The following is a 12,165-nucleotide window of genomic DNA, read 5'->3' as shown; positions in this document are numbered from 1 at the left end:
TCACCTGATGCTGCACAGTATACAGGACATCAGCACCCGACCACATTGCTGCCCAGGAGGTCAGTGATGGCCTTACCATGGCCACATTTACTACACACCCTGACTGCCACATGATGCGCCAGGTTGGCACCACCTGACACCAGCTCCATAAAGTATCCCTACAATGTCCAGCCTATTCCTTTCACACTCATCACCATTGTGGGGGGTACCCTTATGTTTCACCATTCACTACAACTCACTAAGCCTATTCCAAAGGTGCTCACAAATCTGTCCAAGAACGCAAAGTTCTGAAAATAAAGATTTTCAATGTTTGACAACACATCAACATTAACTGTACATGAACATTGGCTAAAGGACCCTTGTGTGTTGTTACTTGATATGATTGGACAAGGTTAAGTATGAGGGGTGGCTAGTGAAATGGGGAACTGATAATGTAGATTGATAGGGCCCAAATTTCCCCATGAGTTGCACCGTTTTTTTTCGTATAACTTGATTTTTCTGGTGTATCTTTTTAGGTGCAAACATGGCCATTTAATTTGCGCCAGTGTAAGTGAGTTAGTTAGATTTTTTGTTAGGTCAGGTTTTTTTTTATCAAAAGAGGGTGTTCCCAGCCACTTACACCATTTAGGCCAATTTGGCCAGAAAAAAGTTGTACTAAACTAACTTAGGGCAGCGTATGTGTCCACTTTTGTCCACACAGAAAGACCTTACTTACAGTTAAGGAATCGGCGCAAGTAACTACATTTAAAGCACCACCAAGCACCAAACAAAGCACAAAAAGTAATAAGCAATTAATTAACAAATAAAATGGAAGGAACCCTGCCCCCTAAAGCATCAAGACCAAAGTAATAAGTAATCAATAAACAACAAATAAAAAAAAAATAGAAGGAATCCTGCACCTAAAACACCAAAATCAATCAGTAAATAAAAAATAGAAGCTTAGGGAAATGCAGCAGGCTGCCGATGAGGGAGACCATTCGGCCAAGGCTAGGGATGGCGTGCTTCGGGCCCCTCCCACACAGCCCGCAGCGCACGTTTGCAGAAACGGCCTGCCAGGAGCTACTGCACATGCGCGCAGACGTCCCGGCACGGTTTTCAGCGCTGGGACCTGGCTCCGCCCCCAATCCATTTGGCCATGCTGCGCCACGACCGAGGAGAGGCTGGGGAGCGGCCAGAATACGGACGTCTTTTTTCGGCGCGCTTGGAGGTGGACAAAAGCGCCGGCACCTCGGGTGAGGCCGCCAGAAAAACAGGTTAGGGAAACTCTAGCCCACAGAGAGGGATGGGTTGAGGTTGAGTAAGGACTTGAGTGCAGGGGTAAAATAGGGAAGGCAGTGTGATGGGGATGTGATGAGTGGCACAGCAGGATGAGGTTGAGTGTGGCTTTGCAGTAATGTGTCGTGATCTACTGAGATCATTGAAAAATTTGCGCCACTGCAGCCAGCTCCTCCAGACGACATCCCTGCTTGTGCCCTCATGTGCAATGTTGCAACCAGGCTGCGCTGGTCTCCTGGGGAAGTCTCTTCCGTCCACTGGAATGGAAGAGAACCTCCCTGTGTGCTGTGACTCCCTCCATAAGCATCTGGAGGGAGTCATGGGAGAGCCTGGGTGTAGCCATGCACCTTTGTGCAGTGTTTGCAGTAGCTCAGTGCTGCGAAAGACTGACAGAAGAACTGCCAAAAAAAGGTTGGGAATGGTCCCTTTAAGGAAACCGGCTGATGACGTTGTTATCAGATGACATCATCAGACTCACTTCCAGTTGGCTGGGAAACCTGCAGGGCGGGCTTATCAAGCCCCAGCCATGGAAGATTGAAGAGAGAGGGCGGACTGCAGGTCGGGGCGGGATTCCAACACTGCACCAATGCCGGCTATATCGAACTCGTCTCTGTTGGTGAAATCCTGGCCTTGCAATGGCTGGAATTTTCTCCATAAAAAACGGGTGGGTTTGGAGCGTGGGGGCAGTTAAAGCATTAAAAATTGGATTCCCGTTTTAATCCCGCCACCAAAACGCACACTTCCAGTTGGGACGGGGGTGGGGGGCAGGTGACCAACCCATTCCCAGGGCGTGTTACCTCAATTAAAAAATTGTAATGAGGCTGCCCATCCCTCTTTCTGCCTCCTTTTTATGTTTAACTGCATGTGGATGGGTTTCACACAGATGGGTTTCACACATAAAGGCGGGGTCTTCATACTTATCTCCTGGATCCAGAATCCTGATCATACTCACCCTTGTGCTTGGTGACCCCCCCCACCGGCCCCGTCCCCATGAGGCTTCCGATCCCCTTACCAGCCCCCCTCATCCCCAATGATAATGAGGCTGGCCTAATCCCCTCTCTTTTTTTAATTCTCTCCGCCCCCCCCCCCCCCCCCCAGATCCTTGGCCGACCCCACCGCGCCCCCCCCCCCCCCCCCCACCCAAACGATCACTCTGACTCCTCCACCCCCATCCTCAATCCTCGGCCGAAGACTCCTGCGATCCCTGAACCCTGCCAAACCTCTCTTCCCCGACCCCTGCCAACTTTCCTCCTGCGATCCCTCCCCCATACTGGCCCCTCGCTTCTGAGGCCTACCCGCCCACGTCCAGCCAACCTGCCTCTCAAGCTGGCTGGCTGAGGGCGGGAATCCGAGGCCTCACCTCCAAATCAGGCCTTGGCATTAAAGTCAGTAGGACTTGCGGGAAACCTTGCTTCCCAGGTTTCCTGCCCACCTCGGAGGACTCCCGCCTACCTCTGGAAAATTCCGGCCATTGTGTCCAATTCTGGGCACCACACTTTAGGAAGGATGTCAAGGCTTTGGAGAGGGTACAGAGGAGATTTTGTAAAATGGTTCCAGTATGAGGAATCAGGGGAAGGAGGACTTCAGCTACGTGGAGAGACTAGCAAAGCTGGGTTTGTTCTCGTTGGAGCAAAGAAGGTTAAGGTGATTTAATAGCGGTGTTGAAATTTATGAGGGGTTTTGATAAAGTAAAAAGGAGAAATTGTTTCCACTGGCAGGAGGATCAGTAACCAGAGGACACAGATTTAAGGTAATTGACAAAAGAACCAGAGGAGAGATGAGAATCTTTTTCATGTGGTGTGTTTTTATGATAGGAATACACAGCCTGAAAGAATGGTGGAAGCAGATGCAATCATAACTTTCAAAAGAAATTGGATAAATACTTGAAGGAGAAAAATGTGCAGGGCTTTGGGGAAAGAGCAGTGGAGTGGGACTATTTGGAAAGCTCTTTCAAAAAGCCGTCACGGGCAAGATGGGCCGAATGGCTGCCTTCTGTGTTGTATGATTCTATGATATAGTTTCTAGCACTGTCACTGTGCCCATTATCCCTGTGGATGCTAGCAAAAGCCAAAATGGGGAATTACATATGATACTTCCGACAGTCAAATGTCCCTCAGGACATGGACGTAAAGAATAACCACTGCAGCCTGTGGAATCACAGTGAGTTCAAGAGAAGAGGGTTGTGACAAAAATGAGGTAGTTTTGTCTAGTTTTGGTTTGGTGGCTATTTCTTTAAATCAAGTCAGAGTACATCATCAATACGTTTCAGGTGCCTATCACCATAAATGTAAAAAGTTTTGCAAGTGACATCAGTGCAGACTGAAGTGAGATCTTGTGAATGATAGGTTAAGTCTAGTAACTACGGTTTGCTGCTCATTCCGCAGGTATGGGGCCAAAAATATAGCTAGATGTCAATTCAAGGATAGACCATCTCGAGAGGAAGGAGACTTGGCTAAACATAGCAGATTCTCATCACAGACTGCAGTCAGCCATGAGACTGATGTAAGATACGAGAGCCAAAGTAATCTCGGTGCATAGGCTAGAAAAGACCCAAAAATGTGTCGAGAGGGAAAACAATTTGTTTAACACGATTTGATTTGCTCTGTTGCAGTGTAATTTTTAACTGCACAGGACCAATGTTCCTGCAGATTTGCAAACTTGGAGGTAATTTCGTCTTTCTGTGAATGTTCCGTCTTTTCCACATAATGGTATTCTGTTTCAACGAGCACTGTTGTGGAGGAATCCATCCACATTGCTTATTGTGCTTTAACTTCCATCAAATTTAAAATATTCTTACTCTGTGCTCACTGGTGAGATCAGAAATGACCCTCACAAATATATTCTGGAACGTTTGTTCAACCATGAAGCTGTAATGTATGGACTGGCCTTGCATTTTTAACTTTTCATGGTGTGTTTGTAGGCAAGGTATGATCACCATGCAGGCTATTACAGAAGATGATCGCAGACAGTGGATGGAAGCTTTGGATGGAAAAGAACCTGTAAGTTATAACGAGCATTCAGTGCAGTGATACTGTGCGGCTGTGGACCCTGGTATTTAACAGTGATTAATATTCTGTAGATCTGTAACGTACAGTACTATAAAGGTTAAAAGAGTGAAATTAGCTCGCATTTCTCTTTTTTTAAATCCACTTAAAAATGCATGGCTTTGTAAATGTGCTTTGTGGAAGCGTGGCTGCATTAGGCTATCGGGAAGATACTGCATAACTGAGTAGCTTACCTGTAGGCATGTGGAAGAATGCTGCCCAGTTAGCTCAACAGCCACTGAACTAGTGCAAATAGTATACTGTGAGCCAACACTTGTGCAGTACATATTTTCTGGGTGAAATGGAGGGAGAGTGCAGAACACAAATCCTCAAATTCATCAATGATCGTCCAATCGTGGCAAGAGGCATAGTGAGGTATTGGTGGCAATACACCAATATTCAGAGTATAAAGCAGGAGTGGGAAGCCATCGCCCTGGAAGCCAACGTGGGATCATATACCCAGATAAGTTGAAGAAGAGTGCCATGGTGAGAAATCAGCATGAATAAACATGAATATAGGGCCTTTGATGTCAATCAAAGTTACAGAATACCTTTGTATACTTGGTCCAGTAGCCTGGTGCAAATGGGAAGTAATCAAAATGGGTGAGAATTGGTAAAACAGAATAAATGATCCTCGAAAGATACAGTTGAGAAATATTGAAGACAGGCTATAACTTTTTACATATACAGCTGATATTTACATTGTACTCAAACATCTGCATTCAGGGAGTAAATTATGCATGCCACTGCCTAAAATAGCGCAAAATATCTGCAGATTCAATGCATATTTTTCTTTGAAGAACATGGATGCCCGCAACAGAGAGAACTGAAGCCAGAAAGCTGGCAGTTCATAGCAAATCAAACCATTCACTCCCTTTGAAAAGGTGAGAATAGAGGTCATTGGCTGGGAAGTAGTACACAGCATGTGTGGCAAATGACCAGGAAAAGTGGGATATGTTCCTGGTTTGTGCAACTCTAATTGCACGTCTTCGCTGCAATCATGCTTCAATAGGCGTAAAGCTCTGACTCTGCAGTGCAGCTAAATGCACTATCTGTGCAGCAACAACAATGTGCCTAATCACAAGCGTTGACTTGTCATGCCCTTTCATACAGCTATGCTAGACCCCAGGAGCAACATGTTGGGCCCATTCAGCAAATCTTCTCATCTCATCACAGCACTCCGTTCCAACACCAATTGAAGCACACACACAATTTTGGGAAAGTTTTAGTGATTTAGAAGAGGTGGCACAGGCTGAGTGACTTCTCATGGATGTGGAAAAGTCAGAGTTGGTTACTGAAGAAAGCCAGACTGCTGCTGAATGGAAGCACTCCTATCGACCCTGTTTAGTCATTTTGTGATTCCGATCTCATGGAGTCAGCGATCGTCCAGAGGAAACATTGAGCACGAATGGACACTCCTTGCCTTTTTGCACATTTGGTGGAACTTGAAAAAGTGCTAAAGATTACATTTTTCTATTCTGCTTAATATCTTCTATATATATCCCCTTTCCAGTGCCTACTTTCAAGGTTCGAGTCCATGTTTTTCTAATCTTTCCTCATGATGACGTCCTCCGACACTAGGGATCAGCTCCGCCGCCCTTCTCTGCACTTCCGCTAGGGCCTCAATGTTTCACTTGTCCCTCAGTGACCAGAAATGAACACCGTGTTCAAGATGCCACCTGATCACAGTACTGTCCAGCTTTAGCATAATTGCCTCAGAGTTGAGCTCTGTTGATTTGGCAAAAAGCTCAGCATTCCATTTGCATTGTTTATTGCTGCTCTGCAAGGACTAGACACGGTCTCTTGTCAACTTCCCGCTTAGTTAGTTCCTCATCATTCAGTAAGAATCTTTTTCATTTTTTCTTGCAGTTCTTGGATATATTGTCTCGATCTTGTCATTCTTTGGTTGCTTCACGTACTGCTCCTCTTGGCTTAATATATCTCCAAATTTTACTGACTTGCATTGTTTCTGAATCCTGGTTATTTACATAGAGCAAAAACCATATTTGCGGGGGTGGTGGGGGGGCGCAGTGCAGGCAAGTGTTTGCTTTGTTTAGAGGTTGTACAAATAAAAGAAAATATAGTCCAGTGTATCAATGCTGTTACATTTACATAGTGTAAGAAATTATCGATTACGCTGAGTTTGGAGTGACCACACAATATAAATGTATCTTACTTTTAAATTAATACTATTTAATCAATTCAAGTATAAGTTTACAAATATTTTGCACAAGTCACTAAATCAAGTAATGTTAGAAAATTCTGCATGCGAAGATTTTTTAAAAATAAGATAAATCACATTTAAATATAATTACCATACTGAGCTATTTTTAAAAGTTCTATTATTCAACAGCCCAGTTTCTTGCCTTGGCTAATGATTGTGATCATGGTTTTGTATGTAATAATTATGCAAATGTTCTCAAATTTCACAATATGGCCAAGTCCTTAATTGGAGAGAGAGGTTTTTCTGTGTAAAGTGTTGTAACAATGTTTCTTTTAATGACAGGTATACTTAATTACTAGGAGTAATTCAAGGAGAGAAGGAAGTAAGTATATACATATATATTTAATTATTAAACTGTTGTAGCTGGTCACCTATAGCTAGTGCTTTGTAGCTTCAATCAGTCTCTGAACTTTTAATATTTTTCACAATTTTGCAAGTCTCTTGCATTCTCTAATTAGGATAGGTGTTAGCGCACCAGATTATTAATTTCTAATGTACCAGAAGAAAGAAAAAAAAATGTTTATTTTTTATTGTTGCGATTATATTACGTTGTACAATCAGAATTGATTGAAAAATCTTGCATACTAATTTCAGTTTAGAATGCTATTTTGTATTTATGCAACAAAGACAACTTTCTTTTCTTCTCCTAAGATGTTCAGCTGGATGAAATGGGTTTCAACATAATAAAGAAATGTATCCATGCACTCGAGACACGGGGTAATTTAATATTTTATTCTGCATTTGAAATCAATTCTATTAAATTGAGAAATAATGTTGAGAGAGATCGTAAATTCATTTACTAGATGCTGTTATATAGGGTTATGATCTACCCTATACAGAAATGTAGGACTCAGTTTTCCCCAATGCTGTTTTTTGGCGTTTCAAGAGTTACGCCCATTATTTTTGGCCCCGACTACTCCAAAAAAATAACTTGCAAGTTTCCCCGTTCTACTTTTTGAAATTGGTGCCGCACAGCCTGTCCTTTAGCTTTGGGGGTGGAGCCTAATGTCTGCTCCGAAAAAAATGATGCGCATACGCAGGGAAAAAAAATCACTTTTTTTACATGATTGCATGCCCACTACATTTCCCGGTCTGCATTTGGCCATTTTTAAAGAGCCAGTTGTGTGTGAGAACTTTAATTCTCAGTGGAAAAATCGGAGCTGCAATATGCAACGTGGCTCAAGGACCAAGAATTTCTCACAAGAGGAAGTGGAGGCACTAGTTACTGTAATTGAGGCCAGATGGCATGAGCTGGGCATCAGCAGAGGTCACACAAAAGTTTCACCAAAAGAAATGAAGAAACGTTGGAACCAACTTGCGCAACATTACTGTGCATTGGTGACCACCCTGAGGCCTGGAGGCCAGTGCGAAAAGAAGTGGCAGGATCTTTGTCAAATAGTTAGTGTAAGTAACATTTTCATTTATTCACTGGAATTGCAATTGTAAATGTGACCATCTGTATGTCGCACCCAGCAGAAAGACACCCTCTCTAAAAAGTAATATTTTCATCTTTGCAGAGGAAGGTAGCACGCAACAAAAGAGAGAAAACTCGAACAGGAGGAGGCCCGGCAAATCTGCACCCACTGACACACTTGGAAACAGGGTCGCTGCTTTGATGGGCCCTGCCTGGAGAAAAGCAACCACCACTGCACAAGCTGGGCCCACACTCGAGGGAGAGGGTAAGTCCTGCAAATTCCACATTCTGGCTTTACTAAAAGTCAGGTACTGCGCGGGCTAGCTATGCTTTGGTTCATGGGGACATCTCCGTCAGCTATGTTTAGGTTGATGCAATGTGCTATCATTCATCATGGTCCTTCAAATGAGCCTGCTGCCTGCGCTGTGTGAGCCTACTCATGCCACCCACCCTCCCCCCTCCTCTGCTGCTAACCATTTGTCTGTTCTGTTATATTTTGCAGAACTTGAGGCCGACCCTGATGAGGCTGAAGCCGATGCAGAAGAAGATTCAAATGCGGACGAGCCTGAAGAGGAGAACATCTTCCAATCCCACCTTCCAGACCAAGAGCATGGGGGTGGGGGGAGGATGAAGCCCACACTGTTGTACTCACTCTGGAGGAGATGCTGGTGCTGTCCATTGAGGTGCCAGCCTCTTTCCTGAGTGGCACGAGTCCATATTCCATGATTTTGCACAGTCTGAGGCTGCGGGCCCCAGTGTGATGCAGCGAGCCACACCCAGGGCCCCACAGGCCGAGGCTGCGGGTCCCAGTACGATGCAGCGAGCCACACCCAGGGCCCCACCGGCCGAGGCTGCGGGTCCCAGTACGATGCAGCGAGCCACACCCAGGGCCCCACCGGCCGAGGCTGCGGGTCCCAGTACGATGCAGCGAGGCACACCCAGGGCCCCACCGGCCGAGGCTGCGGGTCCCAGTACGATGCAGCGAGCCACACCCAGGGCCCCACCGGCCGAGGCTGCGGGTCCCAGTACGATGCAGCGAGCCACACCCAGGGCCCCACCGGCCGAGGCTGCGGGTCCCAGTACGATGCAGCGAGCCACACCCAGGGTCCCAACGGCCGAGGCTGCGGGTCTCAATGGGATGCAGCGAGCCACACCCAGGGCCCCACCGGCCGAGGCTGCGAGTCTCAGTGGGATGCAGCGAGCCACACCCAGGGTGAGGAGCGGAAGAAGAGCTCGACAGCGCTCTCCTGAGGTGCAGGATCTAACAGATGTGGTTCAGATGATGGCAATGAGTGCGGAGAGCAGTGACCTTACGCGATCACTCCTGGACACCATCAGTGGAGTGGATGATGAGGTATCGGGACTGTCGGGAGAAGTAACAACACTCTTACGAGAAATGGGAACACTGTCGGTGAACACGAGGGAGGGAATGTTGCAGGTAGTTGAGACACTGTCGGGGAACATGAGGGAGGGAATGTCGGAGTTAGCTGCTGCAATAAGGGAACACGCCCAGACCCCGCAGCCATTGACGGAATCAACTGCCACTCCTGCTCCAATCCCCAGACCAGCCTCTGAGGAGGTCCAAGCCAGGCCTTCCACATTACTGCCTGCCCACGCACCCCATCAAGAAATGCGCATTACTCGAGATACTCGAAAGAATAAGCTTTGTACCAACCCGAGAAACGCTGCGCCACCACCTGCGGGCAGGGGTGGAGTCACCAAGACCATGCACTGCGGGCGGTCTTCGAATAAGGCGGAGGAGAGATGTGCGCAGCCTTTCTTTGCTGCTGTTGATGTTATTATTATTGTTACTGTTGTAACTGTTCTCAAATTAAAAGTTTTTTGCAAGTGATCTAAATTTACAAGTTTAAAAGTTTAGCAAGTGATCTTAACTGAAAACTTTAAAGTTTGATACAAGAATATTTTTATTTAAGTTAAGTACAACCAAGTGTTAAACTTTTGAATAAAATATATTTTAAATTATAATTGAATCACTTCCATTATTTGTTCCATTATTATCACAAACTTTTGAACTAAAGAAGAATCATTGCCCTTGTTTTGTGTTAATGTAACAAATATTACGGAACAGATCCAAACAGTAAACATGGTCCTTTTGGAATAGTTGCCGCTGAGCCTTCAGGCAGCAAAGCGTTCGCGGATGAGCTGCTGGCTCAAGGCTCGAGCAATTGTTAAAGGGGCACGACGGCCTGCCCAACTCCACCATCGTGCTCCGGGTTCAGGTCGTTGCATGGCTTCTTCCCCCTCCTCCTCATCGTCATCTGCATGTTCCTCCTCATTATCAGCCACTCTCGCCTTAGGTGGGTCTTCTACTACCAGCTGCTGCTGCTGCCTCATGATGGCTAAGTTATGCAGCATGCAGCACACAACAGTGAACTGACCGACAATCTTAGGGGAGTACAGCAAGTAGCCTCTGGAATGGTCCAGGCATCTGAAACGCTGCTTCAAGATGCCAATGGTCCTCTCAATGATGCTGCGCTTCGCAATGTGCGACATGTTGTATTCCCGGTCAGCTTCCGTCTGGGTTACGTGTACGAGCGACATGAGCCAGGTGGCTAGGCCGTACGCTTTGTCTCCGAGTAGCCAGCTCTGCCCTTGTGGCTGCTGCTGAAACATGGCAGATATAACGCTGTTGCGTAGGATGAACGCGTCATGGGTGCTCCCAGGATATCTGCCATGATGTGATGCATGTCATTTCAGACGAGCTGAAGCCCTTTCAGTGGAAGCCTTTTCTGTTCCTGTACATCTTGGAATCCTCCAAAGGTGCTCGCAAGGCGATGTGGGTACAATCAATGCAGCCCTGTACCTTTGGGAAGCCAGCAATCCTGGAGGAGCCCATTGCCTGGGCGGTCATGGGGAACTTTATGTAGTCATTCCTCCAGACATATAGTACAGCAATCACCTGCCGATATGTGTTGCATGTTGAGAAATGGTGCACACATCCCCAGTTGTGGCCTGAATGATTCAGATGCATAAAATGAAAGTGCAGCTGTAACCTTCACTTCAACTGACAAAGCAGTCCTCCTGACGCTTCTCGGGTGCAAGTCTGCTTTTATTAACTCACAGATCTCGGTTACAACTTCTTTGCGCAAACGCAGCCTTCTCACACAGTTTGCATCACTTAGGTGCAGGTATGAACGCCTGTCTTGATATACCTAATGTGAGTAAGGCCTCCTGTCCATCATCCTACGTGCTCTGAGGTTCCTCATGCGATGATGTCCAATCAATCTTCTCCTCCACAGCACCATCATGCAGAAGGCTTGCACAAGGTATGGCATTGTCAATATTGCCCCCATAATTAAATTGTAGCTTTGCAAGAAGCTCAAAACAGCAGGTGAAAGCACTCACATCTTCCTCCTTCTCTCTCTCCCCAAGGTCTATATGGACCACACCTTGGTCTACGCATGCACAATAGGCTTGCTTAGAACGGGAAGCTAGGCATTCAATTAAGACATTTGGGGCAACGAAGTTTTAATGCAATTCTTTAATTTTTGATTTTTTTTCAATGTTCCACCCCACCACTGACCGAACGTCTCCTCACTGGGATCGAGGGCCGGCCGGCAGAATCGCTCCCTCGCCCGGACACGGGCTTGGCTTCCACCCCAACCCCCCGGGCTTCTTTTGAAGCCAAGCCCATGTGTCCAGGTGATGGAGCGATTCTGCTGGCCGACAGTCCAACTCTCGAGCCCAGTGAGGAGATGTTCGGTGGTGGCGTGATACTTTGGGGAGGAAAAATCAAAATTTAAAGAATTGCATTAGACTAACATTTTCTCCCTTTTGACTTTGAAAAAAGTAAGCTTCATGATGCATATTCTTTGTTTTCTTGACTCCCTCCAAAACTTTGCCGAAATACAATGGCGTCTTTCTGCGCCGATTTTTTTAATGTGCGCTGGTTTTTCTTAAGTGCCCAGAAGGTTTTTTGGGATTGCCATCCTAGCAAAAATGTAAGTTGGCCAAACTTGCTTAAATGTAAAAAAAAACTGGTGCAGACATCAGGTTATCCCCCCATGACACAAAAAAAACTAACCTTAAAAAAATCGTACCTAATTGAGTTACACTGGCGCAGAAACTTTGGGGAAACTTGGAGATTTTAATTTACGCCAAAAAAAGCGGCGCGTGGCAAAAAAAGCGCCGCAGATAACTGGGGAAAATTGAGCCCATGGTCTATAGTGTCAGTTATTTCCAAATAA

General features: G+C 46.1%; 1 protein-coding gene across 2 annotated transcripts in view; it reads left to right on the top strand.

Annotated features, from left to right (window-relative positions):
- arhgap10 (Rho GTPase activating protein 10) overlaps nucleotides 1-12,165 on the top strand; it is a 279,199-nt gene that overhangs the window by 174,542 nt on the left and 92,492 nt on the right. For both annotated transcript variants that reach the window (XM_070871493.1, XM_070871488.1), the window contains 3 exons: nucleotides 4,196-4,274; nucleotides 6,826-6,865; nucleotides 7,195-7,260. In XM_070871493.1, coding sequence (XP_070727594.1) covers nucleotides 4,196-4,274; nucleotides 6,826-6,865; nucleotides 7,195-7,260 — 185 coding nt within the window. The remainder of the gene's footprint in view (nucleotides 1-4,195; nucleotides 4,275-6,825; nucleotides 6,866-7,194; nucleotides 7,261-12,165) is intronic.

The sequence above is a fragment of the Pristiophorus japonicus genome, chromosome 2 (genome assembly GCF_044704955.1).
Source record: "Pristiophorus japonicus isolate sPriJap1 chromosome 2, sPriJap1.hap1, whole genome shotgun sequence".
Taxonomy (NCBI): Eukaryota; Metazoa; Chordata; class Chondrichthyes; family Pristiophoridae; genus Pristiophorus; species Pristiophorus japonicus.
This window is presented reverse-complemented; position numbering and strand designations above follow the sequence as displayed.